Consider the following 12962-nt stretch of genomic DNA (forward strand, 5'->3'; position numbering starts at 1 on the left):
CAGTGATCATCCTTGTCTTGTTCCCAACCTTAGGGGGAATGCTTTCGATTTCTCACCATTAAGTATGCAGCTGGCTACGGGCTTTTCATATATGGCCTTTCCTAACTTTTGAAGAGTTATTATTAGGAAAGGATGCTGGATTTTATTGAATGCTTTCTCAGCGTCAGTTGATTCAATCATGTGATTTTTCCCTTTCAATTTGCTAATGTACTTTATTATGTTGATTGATTTTCTTGTGTTGAGCCACCCTTGCATTCCTGATATGAATCCCATTTGGTCATGATCTATAATTCTTTCTTTTTTTTTTAATTAACTTTTTTACTGTATAATATAACATACATACAAAGCAAGGAAATAAAATAGCAATAATTTTCAAAGCACTCTTCAACAAGTAGTTACAGGCCAGATCCCAGAGTTTGTCATGGGCTACCATACAGTCCTCTCAGATTTTTCCTTCTAGCTTCTCCAGAATATAGGAGGCTAGAAAGCATACATTTTTTTTGTATCATTACACTCCACTTTTTTTCTTTTTTGGGAAAAATAGCATATATACAAAAAAGCAATAAATTTCAAAGCACAGTACTACAGTTAGTTGTAAAACACACTTCACAGTTTGACATGGGTTACAGTTCCACAATTTTAGGTTTTTACATCTAGCTGCTCTAAGACACTGGAGACCAAATGAGATATCCATTTAATGATTCAGCTGTCGTATTTTGTTAAATCCCATCTTCTCTGTACAACTTCATCATCACCTTTGGTCTTTCTATCCCTCTCTTTAGGGGTGTTTGGCCTCTGGGCCATTCCAAATTTTCATATTGGAAGGGTCGGTCAATAATATTTGGTAGGGAGATGGAACTGTCTGATATTTGGGAGAGGCTGAGCGCTCCAGGCCTCAGGACTTATCTGGTCCAGGGACCCATCCGGAGGTTGTAGGTTTCTGGAAAGTTAAACCAGTGAATGGAAACCTTGTGGAATCCCATATATTACCCTTGGTGTTCTTTAGGATTGGCTGGACTGGTTTAGCAGGTTATGTTAGGTAGCATTGTCTAACTGAAGCTTGCATAAGAGCAACTCCAGAGTAGCCTCTTGACTCTATTTGAACTCTCTCTGCCACTGATACCTTTTTTGAACTTTCTCTGCCACTGATACTTTATTAGTTACACTTCTTTTCCCCCTTTTGTTCAGGATGAAATTGTTAATCCCACAGTGCCAGGGCTGGACTTGTCCCTGGGAAGTCACATCCCATGTTGCCAGGGAGACTTTGACCCTTGTATGTCATGTCCCATGTAGGGGCAATGATTTCATTTACATAGTTGGGCTTAGAGAGTGAGGCCACATCTGAGCAACATAAGAGGTCTTCTGGGAGTAACTCTTAGGCATACCTATATGTAGGCTATCTACATTAACTTCACAAGAGTAAGCCTCAAGATCAAGGGCATGGCCCATTGATCTGGGTGTCCCTGAAGTTTGACTACAGTATCAGGGGATTCCCTGATGGTAAAGTTTAATAGTTCCATATTTTTTCTCCCATCCCTCAAGGGACTTTTCCAGTTGTTTTTGATTGTCTGCTTAATATACTCTAGGATATATCCAAGCATTACTGTGGCATTAGATTCGTCTTGCTAGTATTTTGTTAAGAATTTTCACATCTATTTTCATTAGGGATATTGGTCTGCGTTTTTCTTTTCTTTATTGTCTGTATCCGATTTTGGTATTAGAATGATGTTAGCTTCATGAAATGAGTTAGTGTTCTTTTTTTCTTCAGTTTTTTGAGCAGGATTGGTGCTAGTTCTGTTTGAAATAAGTGTTTGATAAAATTATCCTGTGAAGTTGTCTGGTCCTGGGCTTTTCTTTGTGGGAAGATTTTTAATGATGAATAGAAGATCTCAACAGACCAATTACAAGTTAAAAAATTCAATTTCTTCTTGACTCAGTATAGGTAGTTCTAGGAATTTGTCCATTTCATCCTGAGTTGTCTAGTTTGTCACCATATAGTTGTTCATTATATTCTCTTATGAATTTTACAATTTCTTCATGATCTGTGGTAACAACCTCCTCTCATTTCTGATTTTGTTTGTTTACATCCTCTCTCTTTTTTTCTTCATTAGTCTAGCTAGGGGTCCATAAATTTTACTGATACATCCCGAAGAACCAACTTTTAGTTTTGTTGATTCTTTCTGTTGCTTATTGTTCTCCAGCTTGTTTATTTCTGCTTAAATGTTTATTATTTCTCTTCTTTCGTTTGCTTTGGGGTTAGTTTGCAGTTCTTTCTCTAAATTCTCCAAGTGAGTGGTTAAATCCTCAAGTTTTGCTTGTTCTTGTTTTTTAATATAGGCTTTAAGGGTAATAAATTTCCCTCTCAGCACTGCCTTTTCTGCATACCGTAAGTTTTGACATGTTGTATTTTCATTATCATTTGTCTCCAGACATTTACTGATTTCTCTAGCAACTTCTTCCTTGTCCCACTCATTATTTAAGAGTGTGTTGTTTAATCTCCATATATTTGTGAAAGCTCTGGTTCTTTGGTGATTGTTAATTTCCAGCCTTATTCCATTATGATCAGATAAAGTGCTTTGGATAATTTCAATCTTACTAAATTTATTAAGAGCCACTTTGTGCCCCAGCATATGATCTATCCTGGAGAACATTATGAGCCCTAGAAAATAATGTATATAACGATGTTTTGGGGGTGTAATGATCTATAAATGTCTGTTAGGTCTAGTTCATTTATCCAGTTGTTTAGGTTCTCTATTTCTTTGTTGATCTCTGTCTGGATATAGTGGAGAAGGGTGTATTGAAGTCTCCCACTGTTACTGTTGATATGTCTGTAGCTCCCTTCAGTTTTTCCAGTGTGTGCTTCATGCACTTTGGAGCTCCTTGATTGGATAGACACACATTTATGATTATTTCTTATTCATGAATTGTCCCATTTATTAATATGTGGTGTCCTCCTTTCTTTGCCTCTTTAAATGTCTTTACATTTAAAGTCTGTTTTTTCTGATAATTAGTATAGTTACTCCTGCTTTCTTTTGGGTACAGTTTGCATAGAAGATCTTTTTCCATCCTTTCAGTTTATGTTTTTTAATCCTTTCTGCCAGTCTGTATCTGAGTTTAGCCCATTAACATTCAAAATAATGACTATAAAAGCATTTCTGAAAGATTTTACCATCTCGCCCTTTAGTTTTTGTCAGATCTATGTATTATTTTCCTTCTCTTTTTCCTTTAAATTACCATTACTCATATTTTTAAATTCTGTGCCCTCCTCCAGACCTCCCTCTTCTGTTTTTATTTTATTTTATTTTTTTTTGCTGACAGAACTCCCTTTAGTAGTTCTTGTAGGGCAGAGTGCTTGTTGACTAGTTCTCCCAATCTTTCTTTGTCTTTGAAGATTTTAATCTCTCCCTCAACTTTGAAGGACAACTTGGCTGGATAAAGAATTCTTGGCTGGAAGCCTTTCTCCTTCAGGATCTTAAATATATCATGCCACTGTCTTCTTGCTTCCATGGTGCCTGTTGGTGGGAGATGCTCATTTTTGTCTTTTATACAGCTGACATGGGAATGAAGAAAGTTTACTTTTCAGTATTCAGAATTCAGCCTATTTTTCCTGTTGGACTTTTAAAAAATATTTTACTTCTATATTTGGATACTAGAAGTTTCTTTTGAGGGATGATAATTATTTATAGAACTATTCATATATTACTATCCTACTCATGGGAAAAGTTTAGGCTCCTTGCAGATATGTTTAGTGTAATATAAGGTAAAGGTAGAAAAGAAGGATGCAGTCATAAAATTTGTGCCAGAAATGTGCCCCCCTCCCCCAAATGAAGTATGCACTAAAGAACTTAGATATTTAGTGAAGGTAGAATCCAAATATGACTATCATATCAGGCAGCAACCAAGAATTGTCAGTTATACAATTCTCTCTAAATAGTTGCTTTGGAGTAAGTATAATTTTTCTTGATAAATAAATAAGACAGGAATTTTTGCTAAGGTTCTCCCTAAAAAGAGCCATCAATATTTAATATAATAGATGATTCCCTCAATACCATCGTTACAAAAAGACAATCGGTAATTTGATAGAAGGGATTTGCATTCTTGTGTGGCATTCAGATTTTGTCAAACTCCAGTATACTCTTGTGTTAATGCATCTGAAACCTTCATGCTAAGCATTGAGCTATTGTAGTTAGGCCCTAATCTTAGCAGTAAATTTATAAAGGCTCTAAGATTTTTTCTTAGGATTAAAAAATACTCAACCTTAAGGAAGAAAATACAATGTTTTAAAATAATTTTAGGAGCTTTAAGAGTTCATGCAGGTGAATAATGTATGCTTTGACTTTTTTTTTCCAGTTTAATTTTGTTGGGAGAATCCTTGGACCTAGAGGGCTTACAGCTAAACAGCTTGAAGCAGAAACAGGATGTAAAATAATGGTCCGAGGCAAAGGCTCAATGAGGGATAAAAAGAAGGTAAGTCCTTGAAAATGAGGCAAGTTTTTATGTGAATAATTTATTTATAGTTTTGCATCCTAATAATAAAATTTCCAAATCTTTCGGTAATTCACATTTTGTACATAAAAGACTGTATTTTCTATTTCATCTAAGAAACTTTTTACTTTTTTTAGCAATAGTAATGTCAAGCATGACATCTTGAAATTTAGGGTTTTTTTTGGGGGGGGTGTTCTAATGATTTTCCCTTCTTAACATTATTTTTCACTTAGCCAAGTAAACTATCAATTATTATATCATGTTGGCTTACTTTGGTATTTAAACTTTAGAAACTACCAGTTTGCAAATTAAACTATAATGTGTGTATAAAAATATGTAACTAAAAGTTTTTTAAAAATCTAAAAATGTTTCTTTTGGTGAAGTTTAAATGAGAATGATCAAGTAAATAACTTTTGGATGTCTGTCAGTTCTCGGGAGTATTAGTAGATACAGAAGCATACTAAAAAGAGTAGGCTTAAACCTAGTCACAGGAGACCCATTCTGGATTCCACCAGTATTTTGTGTTGCTTATAAGTTTTCTAGACATATTACTTTAAAGTATGTTTTTTCTGTTACCTGTTAGTTTTTCCTGTCACTTTTTTATTTGCTAATTTAGTTGGTAAAAACCTGCTTTAAACAGTGTTGGGATAGTTTTATTGCCAAATTTCCTTTTATCCAGTGATCATTGGGGCTTTTGAAGTCCTGTCTGTGTAAAATTATTTGAATGCCTTTTTAAAAAAAAATACCTACACATTGGTTGCCCAAAGGTTAATCAGGAAGGATCATTACCTGACCGGCATCCCCACCTCCACCCCTGCCAAAACAATGTTGCTTTGAAAGGTGCTAACAAATAATAGTCCTGAGGTGGCCCTCTCATGTTGGAGCACTTCATGGTGCTTCAGGAACTTTGTGCCCAAAAGGTATTCTGGTGTCATTTTGAAGGCTTATTTTCTGAACTTTTTAACCTAACTTCATTGTAGCCCTACCATAAGTCGACTGACTTCCCACACACAGCATGGTAGCACGAATTCTCCTTGAGCATGTTTAGATTTAAAAGAAAAAAAAAGATTAAAATCTTAAAAGTTGAAACATATTTGGAATCAGTTGAGTGGCAGTCTTGTTAAATGATTATTACCATGCAGTTTTGGTGCTAACGTTGGCGTTTGTGATTGCATTTGTATTGAGTAGTACTAATTTAATTTGCCTAGGGATAATGAGATGAAATCTCAAGAACTGAAGGACACATATGTCTTCTCCAAAATTTTAGTGTTCTATCAGTTAAACTTGTTAGTGTGCCATCAGTTAACACAGCATTTCTTCCTTCTCAGTCTCTGTTAATTCTGTGTTAATGACCCACACTTATTCCCACCCACTCACTCAGGACATAGTGGATTTGAGTTTGTAACTGTGTAGTTCCGAGGATTCTGTGCTGGAGTGCAGTTGAACTTGTAGTCTAAAGAACATTTTCTGCTCTCTTTGGCCTACTACTAAGAGATAAAAGAATGTAATTTTTTTTGGTGTGACCTCTGCAGCCAGATTGCTTAGGTTTGAATCTTGTTTCTCCCACTTAGTGACCTTGGACAAATTACTTAATCTCTTTGTGCCTTCTAAAATGGGATTAGTAATAGCACTTTCCTCTTATGGTGGTTGTGAGGAATACATGAGTTGTAAAATCCTTAGAACAGTAGTATGTAGTAAGTGATAAATTAATGATAATAATTGATCTTAATAAATTTTGATGTCTTAACACTGTTGCTTAGATATTGCGTTTTATTTTTATACTCTTGTGTAGTATCACAGGGCAGTACTACAGTTTTTTAAACTGTAGAAATGGCAGTACTTCCCTTTTATGTTGTGACCTTGAAATATCCCATATTCTGATGGCTTTCTGTTTTGGTTCTCTAGTGTTTGCTGATTCCAAATTTGGTCTTGACCTTTTTGTTCTTAACCACACATAGAAACAATTCACATATTTTATTTTTAATTTGTACTGTTGTCTACTGTTAAAAAAAGTTAACATATGTAGTGCAAGAAAACAATAAATAGAAGTAATAAAACAAAAGTAAAAACTTAGCTCTAGGTTACATTTTCAGTTTTATTAAAATGCTACAGATGCACTTGCTGTGGGCATACTAGTTAATTTGAATGACTGCAGTGTGTTTGATATCATGGTTCCTGAATTCTGTGAAGAATCTGTATGTAGATTTATAACACCTGGAGTGTTAATCTTAATTTAATCTTAATTTAAATCTACTGCACACAGTAAATTAACAAAATCATCTTGGTTTTATGCTGTAGTTATACCATTCATTGAGCTCTTAAAAATGTAAATAATGGGCGGGCCGCGGTGGCTCAGCGGGCAAAGTGCTTGCCTGCCATGCCGGAGGACCTCGGTTCGATTCCCGGCCCCAGCCCATGTAAAAAACAAACAAACAAACAAAATACAATAAAACAAGAAAATGTTTAAAGATGTTTCCCTTTCTTCCATCCTTCCTTCCTTCTCTCTGTCTTTCCTTCCTTTCCTCCCTCTCTCTTTAAAAAAAAAAAAAAAAAAAAAAAAAAAAATGTAAATAAAAGTCAAAATGAAAGATATTATCATTAGTTGCTTGGCTATTTATAATTTGGAAAAGAATGAAAAAATAGCTGGAGACAAAGTGATATATGGTTCATCTTACTGTATTTTAGGAGTTAAAAGGAAAAACCATTTGGCTTTAAGCTTTTCTGAAAAGTTCTGAATTTATCTAAAAGCTACGAAAACTGGAAAATCTTAATTTATTAACTGCCTAATTTACTTTTAACAAAAATAATGTGGTGGAGATAACTGTTTGCTGGTCTCAGCCCTTCGCTAGAGTGCTTAGCTTCCTGAGGGAATACCATGTTTACTTTCTGTAGTATATTGCTGGTGTTTGGTGAGTACCAGGTAGAGAGTAAGCACTATTAAAAACATCTGTGAAAGAACTGAACATTTAGTTCAGGTAATGAATGAAAGACATTGATGCCCATCTCTTTCACATAAAGTTTGGGAAAAATTATAAACCATGTGTATTTTAATTCTTATTTGGAAGATAGGCTGTATTATATAATTTAAGCTGCTTTTAAGCAAGTAAGTGAATGTGCCACTTTAATTTTTATTCTAATGGGTCAGTATTACATCAGCATTATCGATGGGCTCAACAGCACTGATTTTGTATAAAAATTTAATGGAATTGTACTTGATGATTTCAAGGAACTAAGAAGAACTGCAGTCAGATTTCATGAGAGACTGTGTCAGGGTTTGGAAAGGTGTTAGGAACTTCTTGTCTATCCAAGCTAACATGTGACAGTTCTTACCTATAACAGATAAAATTTTGGGGAAAGAAAGTGATTACTTTTAGCTTTTCAGCTGAGGTAGAAGATGGTTGTGGAAGTCACACGGAGGACTGTGGGAAAAATGTCTTTGTGCTAGAAAGGTGGCCCACCATGAAAATATGAAGTTTACAGTCAGCTGGGTTCAGTGTAGCAAATGAAAAACAGATGACATCAAAGCAGAATAGTGTTTCATACATAATTAGATTATTATAGAGTGACAATTACTGATAAAATGGCAAATCAGGTCCACCTTTTGGGGGTCTGTGGTAGTTAGGTTCAGTTGTCAACTTGGCCAGGTGAAGGTACCTAGTTCTGTTGCTTTGAACATGAGCCAATGTGAACCTCATCTGTTGCTCATTACATCTGCAGCTGGCTAGGAGGCATGCCTGTTGCAGTGAATGATGTTTGATTTAATTGGCTGGTACTTAAATGAGAGGCTCAACATAGCACAGCCCAAGTAGCTCAGCATACCTCATATCATTACTTGCAACTCAGCCCAGACCTTTGGAGATGCAGAAAGAAATCACCCCAGGGAAAGTTGTTGGAACCCAGAGGCCTGGAGAGAAGGCCAGCAGAGATTACCCTGTACCTTCCCACGTAAGAAAGAACCTAAGTTGAAAGTTAGCTTGCCTTTCCTCTGAAGAGCCAATGAAATAAATCCCCTTTTATTAAAAGCCAGTCCATCTCTGGTGTGTTGCATTCTGGCAGCTAGCAAACTAGAACTGATTTGGTACCAGAAGTGGGGTGCTGCTGCAGTTTGCAGATACCAGATATGTTGGAATGGGTTTTTTGGATGACTAAGGGGAAGATTTTGGAGGAACTGTGAATAGAATGATGGACAAGTCCTGGAGTGCTTGAAGAGACTGTTGGTGTAAACGGAACCACTGCCAATCTGAACAAAGGGGAACACAAAAGGGACAAATTGAAGTTTGCAGAGTGAGAGCCATGGAAGCTCAGGTCTGAAGCCAAGAAACCTCGGCCGAGAGAGTGAACTCACCCATATACATGGAGAGGGTGAGTTTGCCCTGAGGGCAGAGTATGAGTCTCCCATCTTTTTGCAGTGGAAGAGTCGTGCCGCCTCAGGCTTTTGAGAAGGTACAGCACGCTCCTTGAGAACTGGGGAGAACCTGGCTGCCACCACATGGAGGGGTTGAGCCTGTGCCCTTGAAATGACAGAGAGCCCAGGTGTGGCCCTGTTGCCTGGAGAGAGTGGAGCCAAGAAAAAGGTGGTCTCCTCAGTATCCCCTGAGGTTGATTCGGAAAGAGGTGGGCCACTGCATAGGCCCTTGGAAAGGGTGGGACTGCCACTTTCTAAAGCTGAAGGGTAAATGACTTTCAGACTTTGAAATCCAGTGGTGTTTGCCCTGCAGGTTTTCCTTCCTGTGGATCCTGTGACTGTCCCTCCTTTGCATATTGGCACCAGATAACTTGTTTTGAGATTCATAGGTCCACAGCCAGAAGAGAATTTGTGCCACTTTAATATCATTTAAGGTGATGCATACAGTTACCAAGTTGATAAGGGGTGGACATGTGGTAGTTAGGTTCAGTTGTCAACTTGGCCAGGTGAAGGTGCCTAGTTCTGTTGCTGTGGACATGAGCCAATGGTATATGAACCTCATCGGTTGCTTGTTAACATCTGCAGCTGGCTAGGAGATGTGCCTGCTGCAGTCAATGATGTTTGATTTTGTTGGCTGATGCTTAAATGAGAGAGCTCAAAATAGCATGACCCAAGCAGCTCAGCATACATCATCTCAGCACTCCCAGCTCAGCCCAGGCCTTTGGAGATGCAGAAAGGAATCACCCTGGGGAAAGTTGTTGGAACCCAGAGGCCTGGAGAGAAGGCCAGCAGAGATCACCCTGTACCTTCCCACATAAGAGAGAACCTCAGTTGAAAGTTAGCCACCTTTCCTCTGAAGAACCAATGAAGTAAATCCCCTTTTATTAAAAGCCAATCCATCTCTTGTGTGTTGCATTCCAGCAGGTAGCAAACTAGAACAGGGTCTGTATGACTGATCTTTGTAGGAGATACCCTTTTCAAATTTGTTTTATCAGTTTATAATCCATTACCCTTCTCTGAGAACTTCCCTGTCATAAACAGGTGGGAGGACTGAGTAGCTGTGCTTGTATGATCCTGTTTCTCACCTTCACCTCCCCTCCCCCAAATAAAAAAAAGTTGGGTTGATCTTGTGTTTGGGTGAAAAGTCTATAGTTGATCAAAGCTGGGTTAGTCAAATGTTGTGTCTTACAGAAATTTGGAATGAGAGTAAGTAATTCTAGTTGGACCTCTGCTTGAAGTGAAGAGATGTAAATTCAGGAGCTCAGGCTACCATTATAAGACTACTAATAACAGTGACCAGATTTTATCAACTATTGATAAATACGCAGCATCTTACTCAAACTATGCAATGACCATGTAAGATAGTTGGGCTTTTGTATCAGAAATGAGGCTCCTAAAGAAGGTAAGTAACTTTTATCTAGTCCCTCATTTCTAACTAAGGACTAGACTGAAAATAAACCTGAATATCTCACTGGATATTCAAATATTTCTTGAAAAATCAATCTCATCTGAACAGGGCCTTTGAATTTAAAATCAGATAAATTGTAATAAAACTCTAAAAGTATAGTCTGTAACATTCCTTTCCCAAATATGTGACCATAGTCTTCTCTTTTTAGAGATTGTCCTCTCATTTCTTGAGGAACCACAGTGTTATGTGGAACATGACTAAGAAATGTTATTGGAGAGGCTTGTTGTATTATTGTAAATATGGGTGGAATTCTTGAATTATTTTGAAGAATTTGTTTAAGCAGAGCATTTCATAACATTTTACATGTTAATTTTCATATGCATACCGAATTAAAAAAAATATTTGTAATATAGATTTCTTAGTTGCTATTATTTTATTTCTTACTATATGCTTTAATTACTTGGTAAATATGTGCTTTTTTGTAAAAAAAAAGTTCAAAAGTACAAATGACATGAGAAAGAAATTGAAGGCACCTAGAATTCCCTCATTCTAAAAACAGCCTTTGTTAACAGTTTTGGCATGTATTCTTGTAGATTGTTCTTCATGCAGTCATACACACATACATAATGGTATAAAAAATGCACCATGTTGCATGTGCTGCTTTCCAATCAGCCTTTTTTCCTGCAACTCTGTATCCAGTCCTGAGTCAATTTACTAAATACTGAGCTTTATAATAACGAAGACTTTATGCAAAATGATAATAAAAACACACTTTATGCCAAGCAATAAACATTTCAAGGCAACATTGTACTGATACACAAAAATAAATTTCCTTGATTTTAGGGGGTGGACACTTACATCTGTTTCATTTTTTAAAAAGATATTGCTATTTCTAGATTTTTTGACAGAAATCAAATTTAATACATACTTTGTGGTTGACAGAATGGCAATGACAACTTGTCATAGGATGTGCAAGTATAAGCATGGCTCCAAACAGCCTGTTCATTAGTCTTGTTGAATACTTAGCTCTCTGACATTTAGTATAGTTACAGATTTTTTTTAAATGTTCATCATAGAAAATTTTAAATAATAGTAAGTTAAATAGTGTAATTAATGCACCATCAACCATTATTGAATCATTGCATGTCTTCTTTTGTGTATAGCTCTGTTCATTCCGTTTCCTTCCCCTCCCACCCTGCTCCCCACCAGAATATTCAGTAAGCAGATTGCAGACATTTAATTTCATCAGTAAGCATTTTATTAGATATCTAAGTTAGTATTCTTTAATGATACTTTGTTTTTTAAAATAACCAGAAACAATTTATATCTTCAAATATCTTGTAAGTTTTTGTTTTCCCACTTGTCTCCTAAATGTGGTTTAGAAAAGTTTTTTGAATGAGCACCCAAAGAGGGCTATGTAGTTGCAATCTATTGATGTATTGCCAAGTAACCTTCCCATACCTCCCCCCCCCCCCTTTTTTTTTGCAGTTTATTGTTTAAAAAAAGGGGGAGGGTTATTTCTTCTGAACAATGTCCTGTGGATTCTGCTAATTGCATTTTTATGGGGATGTTTAACATTTATCTCTGTTCCCTGTGTTTCTTGTTAATTGGTAGTTAGGAAGGTATCACTAAATTCTTTCCCTGGTTTTCTTCTTTCTTTCCTTCCTTGTGAAAGAATATTTTCATAAATACTTCCATCAGATAATATACAAACTCTGATTTTCCTCTTGGATATCATTGTGATTGTTGTCTAGATCCTCTATTTTAGTAGGAGTTGTAAAGTAGCTATATCCTGTTTCTTCATTAATATTAGCTAGATAAAATTTTTATAGGAAAGGCTAGAGACATGCTTAATTCTTTATTTACTAGTTTTCAAAATAGGAATCCTCCAGAGGTGAAGAATGAGTGCTTTGTTTTGTTTTTGAGAATCATTGTGAATATATTTAAATAGTTTTTTTTTGTTTTTGCACTTCATTGTAGTTATTTTAAACCGATTCTCAAATTGTTTGGCCAGTGGGGGCCTCTTCAAGTTGGTTTCTAAGTCCGTTTGACTCAGTCCTACCAGTTGGTGATAGTTACTGTGCTTTCTGGTAGTCCAGGATCATTTTGTAAGATTTCTATCCCCTGCTTGGAGTCTGCCCTTTCTTTAAGGACCTCTGGTTACTTTTAGTGAGAAAAATAGTATTGAGAAACTGTAGTCTGGGTTCTAGTTGTACTCATTATTTTTGACCTTTTTAGGACAGAGCTATGTATACACTTTTATATTTAGGAAGATGTGTGTATACTCATGTACTTGCACATACGTATTTTTTCACAGGTTCATGCTCAAATTCAAGACTCAATGTTTTTACTTAACCTCATTGATGTAAATTTATAAATTGTATCTTTTCCACCAAACAGCCTGGTTCCTGATGCAAACTAATACTTCATTTGCTGTATCTTAAAGTATGCAAACAGTAGTACCAGCAATATAATTAGTGAACATAATTCCCCACCCCATTTCTTCATTGTTTTTGGGGTATGTTCCAGTACGATACAAATTGCTCTCTTTTAAAAGCACGCCAGGTAGTTTTTTCATTGTAGAACAGTTATGCCGTAATTTAGGTCCACAAATTCATCTGTTTCTTTGGGTTTTCTAGTTTTTAATTATATTTATATTTTTTT

At 36.2% G+C, this 12962-nt stretch overlaps 1 protein-coding gene across 9 annotated transcripts in view; it reads left to right on the forward strand.

The window, feature by feature from the left end:
* Positions 1–12962, forward strand: part of QKI (QKI, KH domain containing RNA binding) — a 152188-nt gene that overhangs the window by 59549 nt on the left and 79677 nt on the right. For all 9 annotated transcript variants that reach the window (XR_013159456.1, XM_077120802.1, XM_077120803.1 and 6 more), the window contains exon 3: positions 4351–4467. Coding sequence is in view for 8 of the 9 variants with exons in the window: in XM_077120802.1 (XP_076976917.1) it covers positions 4351–4467 (117 nt within the window). In the remaining variant the exon portion in view is untranslated. The remainder of the gene's footprint in view (positions 1–4350; positions 4468–12962) is intronic.

The sequence above is a fragment of the Tamandua tetradactyla genome, chromosome 11 (genome assembly GCF_023851605.1).
Source record: "Tamandua tetradactyla isolate mTamTet1 chromosome 11, mTamTet1.pri, whole genome shotgun sequence".
Lineage (NCBI taxonomy): Eukaryota > Metazoa > Chordata > Mammalia > Pilosa > Myrmecophagidae > Tamandua > Tamandua tetradactyla.